This window comes from Triturus cristatus, chromosome 4_1, assembly GCF_964204655.1.
Source record: "Triturus cristatus chromosome 4_1, aTriCri1.1, whole genome shotgun sequence".
Taxonomy (NCBI): Eukaryota; Metazoa; Chordata; class Amphibia; order Caudata; family Salamandridae; genus Triturus; species Triturus cristatus.
The window spans coordinates 523996874-524019399 of record NC_140585.1 but is presented as its reverse complement, the minus strand read 5'-3'; the positions used below and the strand labels follow the sequence as shown (position 1 = coordinate 524019399).

At 42.1% G+C, this 22526-nt stretch overlaps 1 protein-coding gene across 4 annotated transcripts in view; it reads left to right on the top strand.

Moving 5' to 3' along the window:
- ITPR2 (inositol 1,4,5-trisphosphate receptor type 2) overlaps positions 1-22526 on the top strand; it is a 1506646-nt gene that overhangs the window by 667369 nt on the left and 816751 nt on the right. For all 4 annotated transcript variants that reach the window (XM_085652787.1, XM_085652785.1, XM_085652786.1 and 1 more), the window contains exons 17-21: positions 14715-14834; positions 14927-15112; positions 16117-16368; positions 20863-21007; positions 21468-21618. In XM_085652787.1, the coding sequence (XP_085508913.1) occupies positions 14715-14834; positions 14927-15112; positions 16117-16368; positions 20863-21007; positions 21468-21618 (854 nt within the window). The remainder of the gene's footprint in view (positions 1-14714; positions 14835-14926; positions 15113-16116; positions 16369-20862; positions 21008-21467; positions 21619-22526) is intronic.

Below are 22526 nucleotides of genomic sequence, written 5' to 3'. Positions count from 1 at the left end.
AGCTGATCCTCCGACAGCCAGGGATCTCGCTGGATGAAACCTTAGTACTGGCACGCTCACATTTATTTAGAAATCTGTTTGAGTTTGCAGGTAGAATCACATATTACATCATACAAAATCAATGAGCATCGTAACATATATCATGGAGCGAAGTTTCAGTGCACAACACATGTATTCTGGCCATAGTACATCATCCGGAAAGGGAGTAACAGTGCCCGACTTTACAGCCGGCGGGGCTCTGAACACATCTATCTCCACGCGTGATGCTATGGCTGCAGACCTAGCGGAGAGCATCTGCTCACCAACTCCTGTACCTGTTACGTGCTAATCCCTGTGCATCCCCAAACAGTTATACAAACAGTGCTAAACTCCCCGTTCAATAACCGGGTGGCCGTCTTCTCAACAGCCTAGCAACTAAAACAACTACCAACAGCAGCTCGCAGGTTCTAATCTAGACGGCCCTCCCATGTTGATCCCCTGCCCCGGCAGGTTCCGACCCCCCCAGCCCCCCCCCACCAGGACCGGTTCAAGCACTAAGATTCGATCTACTGGCACGCTCTCATGAGCTATCCGACGCCCGGGCGGCAGAAATGGAAGCGGCCCTACACGCGCCCGTGGCCACGGGATCGGGGTTCAAGACCCACCCATCAAGGGGCAAAAGGGAAAGCGTGCTTCCGCTGCGGAAGGATGAATCACTATGCCAGAGTGTGCCGGGGTGGGCGATTCAGACAGCCGTCATCGAGACCCAAGTTCGGGACACAGCAAGTTCACCAGGTCTCGCATGATGACCCACCGCCAGGCCTGGAACACCAGCCACAGTCGCGGCCCCCGATATATGAAGATGACGAGGTGTTCGTAGTATCCTGCGTCAGCCAGACAGGCTCCCGGAGAAGGCCGCCGCCCATGTGTTCAGTCTCAGTAGGAGGCACGGAGGTACAAGCCCTCATTGACACTGGGGCATCCGTCAATGTGATGGACTCTGATCAGTATGACCGCCTGTCACCGCGACCACCCCTGACGCCATCCAGGGCGCGAATATACACGTACGGAGGGACGGACCCTCTTCCTCTCCGTGGCGTCATCAGTGCTACCATCGCCAGCGGGGAGTACTCGACTGAGACGCAGTTCCATGTCACGGAAGGCAAAAAGGGGACCCTACTCAGCTGTCACACGGTGGAGGACTTAGGTCTTGAGTTCTTTGCAAACCAGGTCCATGACTCCCACGCCGAGGGCATACTCAAGGAGTTCCCAACACTCTTCACTGGCCTGGGGAAACTCAAGGGCAAGAAATTCAAGTTGCATATAGACCAGGCAGTACGACCGGTAGCCCTCCGGCATCGGAGGGTGCCGTTTAACCTACGCCCTCAACTGGAAGAGGAGCTGCGAAAGCTCGAAGAGCTGGACATCATTGAAAAGGTCTCCGGCCCCACCCCCTGGGTGTCCCCGCTGGTCGTGGCACCCAAGCCCAAGCAACCGTGGGCCATCAGACTCTGTGTGGACATGCGGTTGCCCAACACAGCGGTGAAGTGGGAGCGGCACATCACCCCTACGATGGACGACATTGTGGCGGACCTCAACGGGGCGAAATGGTTCTCGAAGCTTGACCTGAATGCCGGCTATCACCAGTTGGAGCTAGACCCGGGCAGCCGGTACATCACCACTTTTTCGACTCATGTTGGCCTCAGGAGGTATAAAAGGCTAAGCTTCGGAGTCTCTTCAGCCGCCGAGGTCTTCCAAAACGTGATCCGTGAGACTCTGTCCGGACTGCAAGGAGTGATTAACCTTAGCAATGACATCCTGGTTTTCTCCAACACACTGGAGGAACATCACTCACATCTCCGGGCCACGCTCAAGAGGCTGGCAGAATGTGGGCTGACGCTACACAAAGCCAAGTGCTCCTTCTACCGAGACAGCGTCGACTTCTTTGGGTACACATTCACTCGCAAAGGGCTCCTGGTAGACCCGAAGAAGGCTGAAGCCATCCGAGCCGCACACACGCCTCAAAGTCCCACCGAAGTGATAAGCTTTCTTGGGATGGCCACCTAATGCGGGCGGTTCATCCCCAATCTAGCCGCCATGTCAGAGCCACTACGCGCTTTCACGCGCCACGATCACCAGTGGGAGTGGACACCTGCGACCAACAAGGCGTTCCAAGATATCAAAAAGGGGCTCCTCGACAACATGATCATGGTGTACTTTCACCCCCGGAGGAGAACAGAACTGGTCGTGGATGCCAGCCCGGTGGGCCTCGGTGCCGTCCTCCTGCAGGAGCATGGCCACGAAGTGTGGAAGCCCGTTGCGTATGCCAGCAAGGCCCTCACCGATACCGAGACGAGGTATGCCCAGATCGAAAGAGAAGCGCTGGCCATCAAATGGGCATGCCAGCACTTCCATCTGTACCTGTGCGGACAGGATTTCACCGTTGTAACGGACCACAAGCCACTGCTCCCGCTGTTCACCGGGCTGTCGAGGCTGGCGCCGACGAGGATAGAATGGTGGGCCGTGCAGCTGCAGGCATACAATTTTAAGGTAGTCTATCGGCCCGGGGCTCACAATCCTGCGGACTATCTGTCTCGTCACCCGGACTCAACCCCGCCATCCGCCTCGTCAGAGGACGCCGGCAGCACTGAAGCATTTGTCAGCATGGTAACGCAAGGGGCGTGTCCCAAGGCCATGACACTGGAGGAAATCGGTCAAGCCACTCGGGAGGACCCCACCCTCGCTCGCGTCCACAGGGCATTGGACAGCAACGGATGGGCCCATTTCATGGATGGGGCCCGCGCCCTGTGACAAGAGGTCAGCCATGCTCGCCAACAACTGTGGCATGTCCGGAGTGAACTCAGCGTGGGGGAAGGAGGAGTCATTCTGAGGGGACGCCTCATTGTGGTCCCGGAGAGCCTCCAGACAAGAATCCTTGCGCTGGCACATGTAGGTCACCAGGGAATGGCCAAGACTAAGGCCCGGCTACGCGACAAGGTCTGGTTCCCGGCGATGGACTCAAAAGTAGATGAGATGGTTCGACAATGCCACGCCTGCACCATCACCGGAGGGGACCCTGCACCAGCCCCAGTAATCACCAAAGAAGCGAGTGAAACGCCGTGGATGCATCTCAGCATGGACTGTGGGAGTTTTCCGGATGGTCGGCACATGCTGGTCGTGGTCGACTCCTTCTCGAAATTCCCTGTCGTCGAAGTAATAGCGTCAAATGCGTTTCCCCATGTCAAAAGGGTTCTAGACCGGGTGTTTGCAACGATGGGGCTGCCCGAAGAGGTCAAGTCGGACAATGGGCCCCCCTTCCAGGGGCGGGAATTCCAGGAATACCTCGCAAATCTAATGATCCAACACCGGAAGATCACCCCCCTATGGCCCCAAGCAAATGGGGAGGTGGAACGACTAATGAGAACACTCAATCGAGCACTGCGGATTGCCGTGGAGAATGGAGAAGATCCGGAAGAAGCTCTAGACCAGTTCCTTGGAGTGTATCGCCAAGCCCCTCACAGCACTACCAAATGTGCTCCGGCTCACATCCTGTTCAAGAGAGCCCCGCGGGACATTATCCCGTCAGATCCAGGGTGGGCCCCTGCCGAGAGAGACGGAGCGGCTGTTCAGGCGAGAAGAGAAGCAACAAACCGGAAAGCTAGTGAGTCCCGGAGAGCCCGATACCCACGGATTCGAGTTGGAGATCGAGTGGTCATCAAGGATCGGCACCCTAGATGGAAGTTCCGAACCCCCTATGAACCCGATGTATGGACTGTGACAGAGGTCCAAGGGACCATGGTTACGGCAAGAAGAGGCCAACAGGCCATTACAAGGAATGTGTCAAGTTTCAAGTCTGTCTCGGAACTGGGCACGGATTGCGAGGAGTCCAGCCCTCAATGATCCCCTTCGGATTGTGGTTCCCCGGCGTCTCCAGGTGAAGGGATGTCCTCCCCGGTGTCCGGCCCGCAGATACATCAGGAGGGCGAGGACTGCCGAAGGCCAACCGGTCCGGATCCGGTCACTGAGACATCACGGAGTACCCCGCAGGGCAGCCCCCCGGAATCCTGCACCAGAAGTCAGAGGTATGGCCTCCGCCCTAACCCAGTCCCAAGTCAGAGACTGAAGGACTTTGTATATACTTCCCCATGATGTGACAAACTTGAGGTTTCTGAACTAAAAGAAAGGAGGGATGTAGAGAGCCACCCAGACTCTCTCAAACAATGTTGCGCTAAAACACGCATCCTTACACCCCTCGGGGCGGGCTCGTCCCGAGGGGATAAATAAACGTGGGCGGGACCGCACGGGGTCTTCCGGCCCAGAGAGCATAACCCGTGTATATGTGTCCTTTAATGGTGCTTGCCCTCCTCAACTGCGACCTAGGCCCCACCGTGCTACAGTGACCATGCTCTCACCTCCAGCCCCGGAGATACAGGGCGTCTGTGAAACACGTCTGGGGCTGATTTTATCCCCAGGGCATCAGGGGGTGGAGACTGCTTGAGAAGGTTGTGTCTTTGCCGAGCTGATGACCTCACAGGCATCAGGGCTTTGTGAGCTTCAACCCAGCAAATACTCTGCACTTTGGGCACGCCCAGGGGCAGCATTTTAAGGAACGCTTGCTTCTGTCTCAGTCACTGACGGAAGCCAGCACAGTGAGTGACAGGGTGCATCAGCCCCATAGCCAGAATGAACGAAATGTGTGCACATTTTATGAAAAAAAAACAGTTATAAGCCAACAAATTGCTTCTATTTAGTCCTGGCCTTGGCAATGAAAGTAAAGGGGGCGGAACCCCGACGCCCAACAGCAGAAGCCGCCGCTGACATTGCCAAAGAATCCTTGGGTATTTCCTAATTCGTGTTAGATGAGACTTTTCTTTTTAGGAATCTAAGGCCCGATGTATGAAAACTCCATTTCCAAAAACTGGTCATCAATTACTCACTGACGTTTTGCAAATGATTCTGAATTTGCAAACCAGACTAAGCACTTGTAGGTAGATTCTAAAAATACTGAAATGTAGTGTGTCTACATAATATACATTAACTAGCCAGGTGACAAGTTGTGACCCACTGTTCAATGCTGTCAATTCAGAATCAGAGCCGCTGCGCTGTCTTTGGTGAGCTCATCTCACAGGTTTTCAAAAAATATTTTCTTATATTATTCTGTCCATGAAACCTGCAGTATTTCACAAATTGTATACGATGTGAGTCATGTTTTTGCGAGTTTTTTTTTTATTTAACACAGATCTGCTAAATAGCCTGTGATGCACATGGAATCACAAACACGTTATCAGAACAATGGAAAGGAGCTAAATACATAACTATGACACAAAAAATAGAAAGGATTGCACATATTAGCATTGATTCTTATGTGAGAAGAGGCGGGAGCCTTTTGGACTTATTCCTGGTGAGAGGCGGTGCAGCTCGTAGTACACGTCCAAAGGATTTAAAATCTTTGAGTTCGGGCATGTGATCTACCAGACTTTAATGCACTCAGAGCTTGGACTGTGAAGAAGCAGGGCACAATGAAAATTATCTTTCTGAATGGGACTTAAAACATGGACCACCATTGGATAGTTGTAATGGTCAAGGTGTTTGCAAAGACAACCACTCGTTGAATTGACACAGCATGAGGTTCCATTAAAGAGTATAAACTTTCATTTTCAGACTTTATCTCTTTTTTGCGTATCATATTCTTTTTTCTTCTCTTTTTTTTATCGAGCAGAACAATAGATAAATGAAATAACTTCTGATAGTAGAGCAGAAAAAATTATCCAGATAATAGTGATGTAACACCTAGCAGCAGTCTGATCTTAATCATTGACAATGATATGTGAAAAACATGTTACAAGCAATGTACATTTTCGGGCAATGTAATGTGCAGCAAACGTTCATAATACTTCCATCACCTTGTTTAAGCACTAAACGCTATCCAGATTCATTAAAGTGCCTTGACAAAAAAAGTGCTTTAGTGCTTTTCGTAAGCATTTAAGTGACATATATTCAATAGAACCTGATTTAAAAAGGTAGATATTCTTTCCCGTTCGGAAAATAAATTCCTTAAAGATCTAATGGGGCTTCCCTATAGCACCCCAAACCTCCCCTTGTCTCTAGATACAGGAATTCGCCCATTGAGCGATCAAGCAAAGCTTCGCCCTCTCCTCCTATGGGCAAGAATATGGAGAACACCAGAATTATCCAGCTACGCAGACGGCCTAACCGACGTGCTGGGTTCATTAGCCTGGGCCAAGATTCCCTGGTTGAGGGAAGTCAAGCGTCTTCTCTTCAACCTTGGCCTCGGCGAAAATTGGACCAATAGAACTGCTCCTCCTAAGTTAGAGTTGAAAAAGATTTATTGGGCCTGGGTAGCTGGTACTAGAAATAGTGATGCTAATTTGTGTAGGACATCTATGGATTTTCTCCTGATTAAGGAAGTGTATTTCTGCGAACCCTACCTGGCCATTATTTCAAACCGCAAAGATAGGGCTTTGTACTTCCAATTCAGAGTAGGTTTACTCCCCGTCGGTGATCTGACATCTAGGTGGAAGGTTCCAAGGCAGACAACATCCTCTTGCCCCTTCTGTGAAAATAGGCCTGAGTCTGTACCCCATCTACTGTTTGAATGTCCGGCTTATGCAGCCCCCCAAAGCAGATGGCTCAAGCCCTTTCGCAGAGAACTTGGAACCAGGCTCCACACAGAGGCCATGCGAATATTAAAAAACGACCCGCGGCCCCTTTTTGCTTGTGGGTTAGCCAAGTTCCTAGGCTGGGCTTGGCGCATTAGATCAACTAGGCTTTCCTATCTTGTTTAATTTGTTTTTTATCTAAATATTTTGGCTTTTACTTAAATTATTGACACCAGTAGCGGTTCTGAAATGTTTGGCTATCTTTTAATGCACTGATGTCTTTTAATATTTTAATGTGTACCTTGTGTATGTATGCTTTTAAGATATATTTATATCGAAATAAAGCCTTCTTCTTCTTCTTCTTGATTTAAAACATCTTTTCAGAAACTCAACCTAGTCTGATCTTATTCAAAACCGTACTTCATGGTCTATAACATGTGGCATATGCAATTGAAAGTGCAACAGTGCTACTTGATTATCAGCAGTATTTGACGATTCCAGTCATATGCTAATTCATTGAGCAAAGAAAAGTGCACTAGTGCATAAAAAGTGCTATTTAAAGCGCAGAGCTATTTCTGATTCAGGACATCTTCATAAAAAGGAGCACTACCCGAATTTACAGGACCTATTGTCGAATGTAAGCGCGTTCATGTTATAAGCTAGACACCAAATTTTGATATATCAATAAATAAACCACACTAACGAATAAATCCTCTATTTTGAGGGAATAAGCTTTCACTGCACTCACACCTTATTTCCAAAATTGCCAAACGGCATTACATCTTTTCAATCCACCCACCCGCTTTGCATAAGTCTCTTCAAAATTCATGGTGCAAGACATTATATACTTCCAGTTCAGGAGAGTCTGGATCTTGGCAGACCTCCAAATCTGGAGCATGAAAGAGCACACAATTGCAGAAGCTATAGATCTAGAGGATTGTTGACCCTTTTTTCTAATTGTTGGCTCCCTTTTGAGACACCAGATATTACTAGGGTCGCATCTGGCAGAACTGAGCACTCGATAGCCTGACCTATTACCTCAAACACTTCCTGCCAGAAATTAGTAAGGTGTGGGCATAAATAAAACATATGGAGCCTCCTTATTTGAAAACGCAGGGTACATTTTATGGTGAATTTCTGGGGTATAATATGCCATCCATTTAGACCTAAATGACATTCTTTTAAAATGTCCTACCCGCACAGATTTGTTTCCTATCCCTGCATTTAAATGCCAATCACTCTCTGATAGATGACATTGTTTTTTCTGATACCCTAGAAAGAAAATGAGATCGGTCAGGTTGCAAGGAAAGATCCTTCAGCAGTGTGTACCAATTTCCTATCCCTTTCATCGTGCTCTTAACCAGCAGCCCTTACTGATCGATTGGGGCTCCTGAAACTCATTTTTAATATTGACCTGCAGAATGTGCTCAATATGGTTAAAGCTTAAAAAATGTTGCTTACATTGTGGGCCACCCTAGCTATTAGTTCATCCCAGGAGATAGATTATCCCCACCTAGTATAATCGCCAAAGGTTTCAAAGGCTATGGAGTTTCAGAATCTAACCTCCCGATCTGCTAAAAAATGCCCTAGGTACCTACCCTCCTGCAACAGCAATAAAAATCTGTCAATAAAAGGCTTATAGGATTTGCATAGGGCACTCCTTCCAAAGGTATCCCATAAAAACTTTTATCTATTTTCTTTGGTCACTTCGCTATTTTAATAAAAACTGGTAGGCTAATTTCTGATTCCTGAATCATCCTAAAAGAATTATCTAATGCTCTGCATCCATTTAAATATCTTGAGAGACAATCCATTAGAGCAGCCTGATAGTAGTTTCGTATATTGGGACACGCCAGAGCTCCTTGCGAATTCCGGAGTTGTAAAACCCCCAACTTTACCCTATAAGATTTCTTGTTCCAAATAAAACTCCTAAACACTGAATCTATTTCCTGATTAAAAACTGTTAAGGATTTTTATTGGAGCATTAGAGAAGAGAAAAATCAACAGTGGCAGAACCAACATTTTAATCATAGCAATAAGGCCTAATATTATCAAGGGGAGCAGAGGCCACCTTACAAGCAATCCCTTTATTTTCTGTAAAAAATTTTCATAATTCAGGTGAAAGTGGCTTAAAAAATTATTTGTCACTATTATCTCAAGATATCCTATTGGGGACTGCATCCTAGCTGAGGCTGTAATAATATCGAGAGGTCGACAGCTGTTATATTAAAAAGCATTAATTCTTTTTTACTTTGATTTATCTTGTATCCTTCTATTTTAGTGAAATCTGTAATCATCTGTACAGCTCGTTTGATGTTATCCTCATCAGGCCAGAGATATAAAATATTATAATCCGTAAATAGTTTAAGCCTAGGCATTCCGTAAATAGTTTAAGTCTAGCCATCCTTTCTATGGGTAACCTAATATTTTTGTGGAGTTGCATTGCAAGGGGTTCAATAAAAAAGGTGAATAAAATGGGAGGGAGGGGCATCCTTGTTGCGTGCCTCTTTTAATCATAATTGACTCCGCCATTTTGTAGTTCACCATCACCTTAGCCTAAGCACCGTTGGATAGGTTTGAAAGCATTGCAATAACCTGGGAGGGAAAACCACATTTTTGAAGGCTATAAAACAGGGCATACCAGTTGACAAGATTGAATGCCTTTTCTGCATCAATCATCATAACTAGAGCCTTTATATGATTCACCGAGAAATAACCTATTGCCTGAATTAAAAAATAGGTATTTGCTGACATTAATCGGCCTGCCACAAAGCTGAACTGATCTTCGTGAATTAGCTGTTGTGCTGCTGGCATTATATGGGCCGCCCATAACTTCATCAGCAGTTTATAGTTTGTATTAAGCAGACTGATCGGTCTATATGAATTGATAGATTTTGGATTCTTATCTTTCTTAAAAAATTAAACTATTGTTAATTCTTGAAAGGTGGAAGGGATCTGCCCCCCCCTCCTTTAATATGGTCAAAGAGATCAGCTAAAAATGGGACAAGTTCCCTGGAGAAAATTTAAAAAACTCTGTGGGTAACCCATCGTTCCCAAAGGCATTTCATTTGGCATTTTCTTGAGTGCGTCCTGAATCTTAGTGGATGTTATAGGCTTCAGCAATATCAGGGAAGGAGAGATCGAAAAAATGGGAACCGCATGGTATCCTACTGTTCAATGTTGCTCATTGACACCATGTATTGAGTCTGATAAATGTCGCAATAATGTTGAAAAAACACTTTAGCGATCTCTTTGTGGTCTGTTACCATACTTCCCATGATGGCATTCTCTAGAGATTTAATCATTTCCTTTTCGCTCTTGATTCTAGTAGACCGGGCCAAGAACTTGCCAATAAGCTGTTTTTCTTCATAAATGTTTTGTTGATAGCTATTGGACTTATTAATCTCTTCTAAAATGTAAAAATCTCTAAGGTTTAGTTTTGCTGTTGGGACTAAGCCTAGCTCCGGCTCAATTCCGCTCCCTAACTTCCATGGCATTATCCAATGCTGCCTGCAGGCTCGCTATCCCCTGGAAATGTTCTTTACTTTGATTCACTTTAAAAGCTATAACCCTTCCCTTAATGTGGCTTGAAAACCCTCCTAAATTGTAAATAAGGAGGCCGTTTCACTGTTTATGGAGAAAAACTCGGAAATAAACTGCTTCATTTCAGCAACCCACTGGGGATTAGAGCGCAAGGATCTATCAAGTTGCCATCTAGGTTTATCCCTATTATTTGAACCAATATCCACCACTAAGTAGACCAATACATGGTCTGAAAAACATTGGACCAGATATCAGTCTGCCTCCTACTCAATATTTTCGACACTTAGAGGAAATCTATTTGTGAATTCAGTTTTAAATCTGTGGGAACATATGTATATTGTTTATCCTCTGCGTGGTCTTCTCTCCAGGGATCTACCAGCTGATAACTTGACTTAAAAGCTTCTATTACTCTTTTTGTTCTAGGTTTAAGCTATTTTTTTTATTCCTATTTGAATGATCTTTTACCAAGTCTTGAATAAAGTTAAAATCCCCTCCCCAGATCAGAGGACCCCCTGCCCAATATCATAGATTTTGGTAAGAGAGTACTTATCACCATTTATAGGGCTATAGTAACTGATAAAATGTAGATCCCAGTCATTGATGTTACTTTGACCCAGATCCATTGAACCTTCTGGATCATGGATCACCTCCCTCACCTCCCAGTTGATGCTATTTCCTAAATAAATTGCAGCTCCCCGACTGTCGCTTGTGCAGACGCAAAAAACAAGTAAGAGTACTTTAGAGGGACTACCAGCTTTGGGGTATTGCTCTTTAGAAGTGTCTCGTGGAAAAAGATGACCTCTGGAGAAAAAGAGGCTAACCATCCCAGCAAACTACCATATTTATGTTTGTCCACTAGTCCATTAACATTACACAAAAGAATCCATACCCTGTGTTTCTCAAAGGATGACAGGCACTTTTAAAATCACTCTTAACACCTTTCCTCTACAAATGAAACTAAATTATTCAATTCAATTCAATTCAAAACCAGCTTTATTCGGCATGTACGAACAACCATAAAAGCAGTTACGAGGTTTAAAATACAATTCTAAAAATAATCCTTTAAAAAAGATTTTAACAGGCATTACAAAGGACACTCCATATCAAATACATATTAATAATTTATCAGAGGACAATGCCTTTTCTTTAAATTCTTGCTTTCAATATAAAGGACGCAACATTAAGGCCAGCAAGTAATTTAATTGCAACTTTATGCATTCGCACGTCGTGTTTTAAAAAAAGTGGTTTTAAATAGTAACGCCCATATTCAAGTAAAAATTGCAAAAAGCATAAAGTGCACTGTGCTTTGCTTAGACTGCCCATCACAAGGCCAGGGGTTAAAATCTCGGGGACACGATTTTATGACTGGGAAGGCGACTAGATGGTGTGCTATTCCTAGTCTCAGTCTGATCAATACTAAACGATGTGTTGGCATAGTCACCTGGATCAAATAATCTTTGAGTCCTATCCTAAATTCTATTGATTGGTAGAATATAAAAGTTGATTGTTTCCCTACCATTCTCATACGAGTTTCTGTTTTATAAGACCGAAAGGCGTCCTTAATTACCTGTTTAGTTAAGGTAATCACCTGCGCCGGATTCATTTAAATTTGTAACTTAAATAATTTACTTTATGCATCAATAATATATCTTAACCAAAGAATACACATTTTTATATCCAGAAGTAGACAGTCCTTAATAATAGATTTAGTAAAATAAGTTTTATCTTTAGCCCAAATAGATCTCCATAACAACAATGGCCGCAGGGCAATCAAATCTGCTAGGTATAGTATTACTACTTCCTGGTGTATTACTTCAGTGGACGCTGAGGAGGGTAAACTTAACAGACTTTTTAAAAACGAATTTTCATCTCACTGCAATAACTGGCTACAATTATGGCCCCAAACCCCTGCACCATATAGGGCAGTAGCAACAGATCTAGCCTTATATATTGCTAACATTACCTTAATTGGGCAATTGCCTCATTTTGATTCAAATCTAAAAACCCCGTATGTACTCTTAGTCATCTTAGATTGAACATTGATTAATTCATGAGACCGATTCCCGCTACCTGAAAAAGTTACTCCCAGGTAGCAAAAAGTGTTACAAGTATATACAGGGGTACTATGAATATGAAAAGTTTTGCATTTCTTTAATTTAGATCTGCATACTGTAGTAAATGTTTTTGTTTTATTTATTAACGGTTTCCTTGCGACAATAAATCATTGAGTTCAAGGCTTCTCCATAATCATTATGTGGCAAATGTATATAATCATCCCCCTCTTCATATGTATCCCCACATGCCTGACTAGCTGACACAGAGCATGCTTGAATATTAAAATCCCCGACCCAAATAAGTACAATGTTGTAATAAGGTATCTAGCCCCTTATCCAGCTCTAGTACAATTTTACTATGGGTTGAATCAAACACATTATTATAATAATTAACCACAACCACATCCCTGCCATCTTTAGAATGTAACCATATCATTTGAATATACACTCTGATTGGGACGACTCTCTTTACAATTACCGGTAGCTTTTTTGAGACAATAATCAAGAGCTCCCCATTCACTCTTCCAGCAGGAGATGGTACTGCCTGTAACCAATGTGAAGAAAATCCTTTAATATAAATAGGATCTGTACACCAAGTTTCTTGTAAACAAATCAAGTCAAGTTCATTAATAAAATCATACCATCCTAAGGAGTCCCGTTTACTTATTAAGCCAGCAATATTCCAAGTTGCAATTTTATATCCATTTTCTATTTCAGGCCCTGGATTAACAGTGACTCTCGCTATCCTTATTCTCATGTTGATTAATAGAGGCTACGATGGTGCTCCTGGAATTTGGTGGGTCAGTACCCAGATTTTTATAGGGTAGGGCAGTGGTTCCCAAACATCTTTCGACCTGCAACTTCCTTGACGCATTGGCTATTGCCCGTGGCTCCCCACTGTTACTTTTTTTGATGGGTGTGGGAGATTTAAGACCGGCCTTTGGAGTACTCACATCTTACTCCCTGAATATAATTGGGATGAAGCTGATGAAGGTATTCTAATCCTATATGCAGGGTGTTTCGTATTACTAATAAAATATTCCTAGTTAAACTTCTTTGCCCCTACCTTTTTTATAGTACCCGCTCAAACTTTTGTATCCCACATACAGTGTTATATAGCACCCCTATGCATGTAGGTCCCATTGCCAACGTGTTTCTGCGCTTGAAGAATATTTGCATGCACTTCCATTTCTACCCATGTCATACGTGCCATCACACCTGTCTCAGCAGGGTGACTCCCGATTTTGTAAACCCCATACAGCTTTATTTTTGCTGTCTCCTCCCTGAAATTACCTCCAAATCAATGCAGGTAAAGCAAATTCCTCTGTTTGGTTTTTAAAACATCCCTCTTTTCTTGCATCCAAATGTTGGCATTATGCCGTACATCGAGTTTTGTTTCCCTGTGCTCAAAGAGAGAGCAGGCCTGTCTGCAAATCTTTATATCCCTCCTCGTGCCCTCTCATTTGAACTACTCAGTCTTTTCTGTCTGGTCCTGTATGGCTCCAAATTTCATAACACCTCAAAGGCTGCTTTAATGTGGCCTCTTCAGCATCTACACTGTGCGCTCCATAATCCTATTTATGTGCTTCGTGCCTCAAGAAACTTAGTGTTTGGCAGTATGGAAGCCTGCAGCTGTCTGCCAAAATGTCTCACCGTCCTTTTTGGCAAGCTGATGCCCACATGCACGTCAGCAGACAACAGCAACTTCTTGCACCCTTCTGAAGCTAACCGACCCTCAAACCAACTTTGAAAAGCATCTAAGGACTGTTGGTCAGATACTGAATCAACTCTGGTAGGGCATGGACTGGCCATGATTTTGCCGTTCTGTTCAGATTTTAAGTGACCCAAGTAGTAACTGTTGTGGTCTGTGATACACATTTGTTTATGGTTTGTTTCCATCTTTGTTCACTACTCCTTGGTAGAAGCATAGCTTTCTTTTTATTTTTAATGTAGTAGTAGAATGTGTCTTAGTAGAAGATTTGATGTCTATGCAAAGAAGAAAACAGGCTAGAAAGTGTACGAGCAAATCCGACAATGACCAAAGATACCCAACGTGGACCCCAAAAATGTCTCAAAGAGGTTCAAAGATGGATCTTCAGGGTATGTACTATGGCTTATAAAAAGTTGTTTTTCCAATTGTGCATAGTTGTATTTAGGAACATAGACCTAACAGTGGTGCTTGAAGTGAGAATGAAGATGGTAAATTGAAGGACCGGACAGTTGACCAAGACAAGCATGTTTATTTCATCAAGTAGATGGTTGAACTAGACATTCAAGCACATCGGCTCTCATTAGCTGTCTTGAAACACTTTAAGGAATTATCTTTGTCTGATATCAAAAACTGCTTACATAATGTACGTATAAAATACAACGCTGATAGCTATCCTATTCAGATTTAACCTACCTTTTTCAATGGTATAATACTTTCATTGTTTTTCCAGTTCTAACAACATACAATGTTCTCAGTATTCAATGTGAAATTCTAATGACAGATTTGTACTTTTTTTTTTGTTGATAGATTCCTTGATTACTTGTCAGATCTGTGTGTATCTAATACTACTGCAATACCAATAACTCAGGAGTTCATATGCAAGTTTATGCTGAGTCCTGGGAATGCTGACATTCTTATTCAAACCAAGTATGTATTTAAATAGGGCATCAGTAAAGTATTCAGCATCCGCCCACTTTAGTGCTTGTTCTTTTGTTATGGATCTGTATTTATGTTTTTAGGCTAATTTCTATGCAAATTGACAACCCCTTGGATTGCTCAGTGCTTCACGATGATCTGGATGAGGAGGAGGTCTGGTTGTATTGGATTGACAATAATAAGGAACCTCATGGTAAAGCTATCCGGCACCTTGCCCAGGAGGCCAAGGAAGGCACCAAATCTCACTTAGAAGTGCTAACCTATTACAGGTAAAAATCCTTGAAATCAAAAAATAAACACAATTTCATGTCGGGTGTAACATGTATATTAATTTACCATAGTGTACTTACTGGTCGTTTGTCTATGTATGTGCTTATTTCTAAATAATAGCTTAAAAATGTTTAGGTGATCATGCGTGCTTTAAAACTGTGATGCAAGGCTAATGGGAATGTCAGTATGCTATGAATAAACCCTTTCCATAGCAAAACTTTGACACAGGGAGAAGGAGACCTAGAATATCTAAATGATGCCAATATTAAATACGAGATAAACTAAAGATCAAAGTAATTGTACTAATACTGTCAGTCAAGTCAATGTAATCCTACATGAATAGGAATTAGATGGGTATGAAATCAACCCTATGCAAATGAGAGCTGGATAACCCCAATCCAGACGTATGCAGCAATGTGTTAAATATTACACAAAGAAGGTAAAGAGGTCCCCAATTCAGACTATTTTCTATCAGATCTAAATCTATCTCCAGAGATGATCATATGAGCGAACTATGTAGTAATCCATCTTAATTGGTATTGAATTCTTATGAAGATTAGCAAAATAACTCTAAAGCAACTCATCACTATCATGGTCCCATCTGATCTTTAGCAAGATACAGCAATTTGAGCACACCATACTTAACTCCAAATCTAAGTAGATAATGCAGTTACTGGGGGTGCCCAAATCCTCCAATCTTAAATAAATATGTGCTAGAAAAATGCATAAGTCATTTACAGTGTATGCATTTCTTTGTAAAAGTGATAGGCACCACTAAGCATGACCCCTAACTATTGCAACATTTAATTTTTAAACAGCTGTTCATAGCTGTTAGTTGCATAATCACTCAAAACGTTATATTAAATTCCAGTAGATAATATTTCTTAACAGAAATATGATACCCAGAATGATACCCAGAATGGCTAGGAGAAGTATTTTACTCATCATTATTAATTGTAAAATAATCCTCTTCTATTTCATTTCTTTTATAACTTGCTTCTAGATATCAGTTGAACTTGTTTGCAAGAATGTGCCTTGACCGCCAGTATCTAGCCATCAACCAGATCTCCACTCAGCTCTCTGTAGACCTCATCCTTCGCTGTATGTCTGATGAATGTCTCCCCTATGATCTGCGGGCTTCTTTCTGTCGGCTCATGCTTCACATGCATGTTGACAGGGATCCTCAGGAGTCTGTTGTGCCTGTGAGATATGCAAGGCTGTGGACAGAGATTCCGACCAAGATCACTATCCATGAGTAAGTCAAATTAATAACTCAAACATATGCTTTTTCTTAATGTTATTATGCCCCTACTGCAGAAGTAACTCTAAGTGCTGTTAGTTCAAACAATTGTACTCTCCGGATTAATGTATTATGCAACAATTTACCTGCTTTCTTTAATGATTTGTTTAATGGTCACAGTGAAAAATAACACACCTGTATAATAATCCAACTTAACCAACATGATGACTTCTCAGACACTAGTTTACTTTATGTTGGCAAATGATGTAACAATAAATGAAAATATGAATATCATATCTGATTTGTAAAGCAGTGTTCAACATCAGGTGATTGTCTACACAATTGTTTAGCTACAGAATGCATAATATATTGTTATGGATTAGCCGGAGGCTGCACCTTCTCATATTTCTCCCCCAAAGCATGGAACAACCTCCCTCACCACATCAGAGCCTCTAAATGGTTTCTTGAGCTCCCCAAAAAGCTCAAGATCTGGCTCTTCATGTAACCTTACAAGGAGACAGCTGCATGCCCACATGCTAAGTGCCTGGATAGCCCCACAATTTATTATCTCACTATGCAAATGTACATGACATAACATATATTTTATTTAGCAATGGGCTCATGTAAAGATCTCTCATATAAAAAATATTACAAATCACATGCCCTAAGACACGTTTTTGAAATAAAAGTTATTTAATTCAGTTAATAACTTATTGGGAGTTAATTTGGGTTCATCCTAATAGTATAGTGTGCATAATTTAAAATCTAATGACTGCAGGACTGAAGTTGTAAAAGTATCAACAGAGTTCAGAGATCATGAAATTAGCATGTTTCTGTTTATTTATGCATGCTGATTTGGTTGCAGTGAATGTTTGATTCGCTTGTTCTTATGACAAATAATCCAGTGTGTTCACTTTGTGATATGTAACTGGTCACTCTCATATCTTCATGTTTGTGGACTAAGCACTCTTTTCCCTCAGTAGTTCACGAAACAAAATGAGTTGGTGTGCGTAAGGGGTCATATCTCAATCCTATTAAATAATTTTAGTTCAGTTTCCTTCCATACTAACTTAATTGGCTTAACCCCCTCTAATTTATGAATGAACAATCTACTGGACAGGTTTTGTTCAGTCATGTGCAATGCATTACTAGCTTTAACAAAGCTTAAACCCTCACTCTGCACATTTCGCCTTCATTAAGATCCTCATTTTGAGTGGCCTGGAAACTGTCATAAATGTTCACCAACTTTGGGGTTACTGATATGTCCCAGTGGATGGTATCAGTAACTCTGAGAGCGAGGAAAATCCAGACCATTAAGAATTACCTGGGAATCGGTAATTCCGGAACCGATTTTTCTCAGTAGTTCCTCATTTTCTTCTGTATTTCGCACTGAGATTTTGGTCGATATAAGCAGCCAAAATCTTCATGTGAAAATTAATAGATCTGTGGAAACACTGTAGAGCTCATAATTTGATGAGGCTGGTAATAGCTGTTACAATTCCAGTTGAAATTAAGATACCACCCATAATGAGGGTCGAAATGTTTGTAATATTTTTTTACCCATTACATAACATTTAATGTATTACTTTTAACACTATTCATCTTTTATAGTGTTAGACTAAATGATTGCCATACTAGAATATGCTTGAGGTTTGTGAATGGTTTTTCCATGTATGATCACTGTTGTACAAAATTGGTTAAATAATATTTTGGCCAAAACATACCGTTACATTACCTCAATGTCTTCTCTAAATTTCTTTTCAAAATCCTTACTTTATTGATGTAAAATATTTCATATAGATTTGCTTAACGAACTTCATCAGTCTTGTCACTCCTTATTGCTATGATGGTTCCCACATTTAGTTACTGGTTGCACTTCTCAAAAGCAGACAACATCTTAGTATCAAGGATCTGTTGTTTAATGTTATATTTACAGTTTTTGGAAGTCTAGGAATTTGATTTTGGTGACTTAAATTAAGACAATTCGTGCGCAGTGGCATAGGGATTGGTGGGTAAATTGTGTAGCATTAGACACACTCTGGGAAGTAGTTCTTTACTATTTCATAGGGTAAAATTTGAAGGTCAACATACAGGGTTCCTCTTGCCAAACATTGCAATTGGGAGTATTTTCTTGATCGCCTTTGGAGAAATATTCCATCACAAGAAATTGGAGTATTTTTAAAGGGTGGTCGAGAACCCTCCTCTGGTAATAATCACAGTCCTTGTCGGGTTGAGCCACAAAAGTTGATAAATAAACATGTGCTTTACTCTCTGGTAGCTTGGCACAAAGGAGTCAGGCCTAGGGCAGAAGCAATGTGTAAAGTATTTATGCAGTACTCGAACATAAAGTGAAAACAGAACACAAAATAACAAACCAATTTAGAAAAATAAAGTAAATAGTTTAATAAATAATGATAGCAAAACAACAAAAATCTAATAACTAGTGCTGGATACATGAATTTTTAAAGTTTTAATTAAAAATATCCTTATTTGGTACTTTGTGCTTTTTGGGGTTATCTGGTTACCCTAGACCAGGACAAATTCAAACATTTTGCAATGGATTGCTGGTTGTATACTGGGTCCTGGTTCATCCCACTGGAACGTTAACCTTTGTGCGTACACATTTTTCTGGAGAAAAAGACGTTGGCAAAGAGTTGTCCATGTGACGAGTAGAGAGTTGGATCTGAAGCAGAGCTTGATGATGGCAGTTTACTGAGGAGTGGGGTCCCCGTGTGGTCATCGAAGGCAGGAAAGCTACAAGCGGAAGTTGAGGCCTCAACGTCGATGAGTTGCTGCATGATGTCAGTTCCGATAAAGCCCTCTACATTCAGACTTAGAAACTTTTCTGGAAGTCTGATCTCCTTCAGCAGGGCAAATTAGCTTGCTGAGGCCAACCAACAATTGAATATCAACCTCTTTGGCTTTGACGGCGATCCCAATCTCCAGCTGTTCTCCAGGCAGAAAGTTGGGAAATTGATTCTAAGTCCCACTTCTTGTAGTGTGTGGACAGGGGGAGTACAAACTAACACTAGTCAACGGCCCATGACCTGGGGGGAATCGCTAGGAGGTTAAGACTCATTAACAGAGGCCAGACGCAGGGCCCAGGGCATGCTCAATTGGTAATGGCCAGCTGGGCAGATGCAGGAAAAGGCTTCTGGAAGCGTTTTATGTCCTGAAGTTCTAGGTGCAAGACAAGCAGGTCAAGTCTTTCTTCAAGTTATTCATACAGAAGGGCAGTCCTCCTTCTGATTCTTCATGGGTCCAAGAGTTTTCTGAAGATGGTTCTGATATGTTATATTGATTTGTATAGTGCACTAATCATTCAAGAGGGTATCCAGGCACTCGGGCAGGTGAGTAGGTTTGTTGTCCCCAAGGTGCTTATACGAAGAGCCAGGTTTTCAGATTCTTGCTGAACTCAAGAAGTGAGGAGGAGGCTCTGTTGTGTTGAGTGCGGTCGTTACATGTCTTGGGTGCAATGTAGGACACAACCTCCAGTTTTGCTTTTGCGGATGCTGGGAGTGTGTGCAATTGAGTGAGGCAGTGCATAGGTGTTTGTTGGGTTGGAGAAAGTATATGCGGCTATTTAGTTTTTCTGACCCTTTGTTTTGTAGGGCTTTGTGTGTTCATGAGAAGTTTGAATTGGCTGCGCTTGTGAATGGGGAGCCAGTGAAGCTTCCTGAGGTGTGGTGTGATGAGGGTGCGACATGGGAGGCAGAGTATGAGTCTTGCAACTGTGCTCTGGATGGTCGGCAGTCTGTGTAGTAGTTGTTTGGAGATTCCGGTGCAGGGAGTGTTACTGTAGTCCAGCCTGCTGGTGATGAGTGCTTGTCTGACGGTCTGTCTGGTGTTCTGAGGCAACAATTTGAAGATTTTTTTAAGCATGCGTACGATGTGGAAGTAGTAAGTGCACACTTCGTTGTCTTGCACTGTCAATCTGAGCTTGTCATCTGGAATGATCCTAAGATTCCTTTGAAGCTCAGGAAGGGGCTAGACCTCCCCCAGGCCATCCTGTCAAATGTGAAGTCACAGGAAAACATCTGAGCTATATGTGACCCCTCTATTTACCTACAATGTTTGATTACTCAGCACTGTGGTCTGTTTTCATAAATATCTGACTTATTCCCAAGCAAGGAATAATTGAATTCTGATTAATCATTTTTGATCCTCTATCGTTTAGTTACTTGAGGAATAGGACTTGTTTTAACATTAAGAGCAACACGTTGTACTTCATAAATAAAAATTCATCTACACAATTAAATGTAAGGTTAATCACGACATGGGAGATGCAAGAAAATAGAAATAGAAACATCTGTATTCTGTGCTGAAAAAATAAGCTACTGATTTATCGTTGAACGCACATTGTGTAACTGGATAAACTGAAATAGAAATAAAGTAATGTTAATCTAAACATACAATTAAGTTTCCTGTGAGAATGTTTTTGTTGTTTCTTTTTATATTAGGGTCTTGTTTTTCACCTTGCTAATATAAAATGTTTGCCTTTCTACTTAGGTATGACTCATTTACAGACTCCTCAAGAGATGAGATGAAGAGAAAATTTGCCCTGACCATGGAATTTGTAGAGGAGTACCTTAAAGAAGTGGTAAACCAGCCTTTCCCTTTTGGAGACAAAGAGAAAAACAAACTTACATTTGAGGTATACAGACGTTGTAAACTAACTTTCGAAAATAAGTTTCCATTTATTTGGAATACCACATTGTGTTTCATGTTTAGGCCTTTACCACTACAACAACTCTTTCAGACTTTTGCAAGTCTGAGACTCTAGCTTTCCCCTGGCTGTGTGTTTGCCAGTCAGTCTTGTGCAATCATGTTAAATGTACATTAATTCTCGTATTGAGGTATTGTCCCTCAAATTGTTTCTCCTAATTTCCACAATCAACCTCTTATAGGCATCCACACTTTAAACCTTTCATATATTGAGCCTGTGCATAGTCAGTAACTCTAGATGATGTAAAACCTTAAAATTAGTTCAATCGAACGATTTATTTTTGTGTTAATCAGTGTAATAAACAAACAAAGAGGGATTAATGCCTGAAGTATGTGGTTAGTGTTTTAATTTATGGTTATTTTCACATATTCCCCATCTTTTTTCCTAGGTTGTACACCTAGCTCGGAACCTGATATACTTTGGTTTCTACAGCTTCAGTGAACTGCTACGGTTAACCAGGACACTATTAGCTATTCTGGATATTGTACAAAGTCCAATGTCATCATATTTTGAGAGAATGAGCAGATTTCAGGATGGAGGTGAGGATGTCTTCGGTGACACAGCAATGATTCACATTTAGTCCTTTTGTGAGAATTGCTGTTATCAAAACAGGACATTGTAGATGTGAAATATAGGCATTTTCAATTCTAATGACAGGATATGCTCATGTGACTGCAAATATCTATCACACTGTTACTGTTATGCTTAATAGTTTTGACTTTGTTCAGGTGCCATTGCTACAGAAGACACAAAGCTCACAGGAGCAGTTTCTCAGTATTAAGAATGTGTAAATTAGTGTATTATATGATGTTCGGGAACATTAAACTCCAACCTTTATATTATTGTATAACATACAAATTGAATGTGATAGAAGAATGTGTTCACTGATTGTTTAAGACGCGATCAGGTTATAGCTTTTAGAAAGAAGGGCCTTGAAAGCAAACTGGGAAATAACTATTTTTTTTCATTGCATCATGAACAATGTTATTTTAGCAAGGATTGCCTTTTGGGATTACTTCACTCTCAAGTGACTGCAATCTAGTCATAGAGTGTATTGTTATGAATAGATATTTTTGATGAATATTTGGCTTTGCTGTAGTTAGAATGGTGATAGACTATACATTTACAGGATGCATTGTAGTTTTCTGGATGTTGTGCTGCTATTAGATAGTTGTTTATTATCTTTTTAGTGCACAATACCACCTGTTAGCATCTCCAGGACACTTTTACTGGGCAGGAAGGTGAGTGAGAGGTGCTTCCAAAACTGGACTGACAGTCCCTCCAGTCTTGAAAGCAGTCGCAAAGATGCAGTGTTTCCTCTGAGATCATTTCCCTGCCTATCGCTTCCTGGGACTGTCCACACCTTCCTCTCACACACCCCTCCAGAGGTGATCCACAACACACAGCGCCATTTTTAGAGAAAGCAGCATAGATTCCTGGGCTGCTT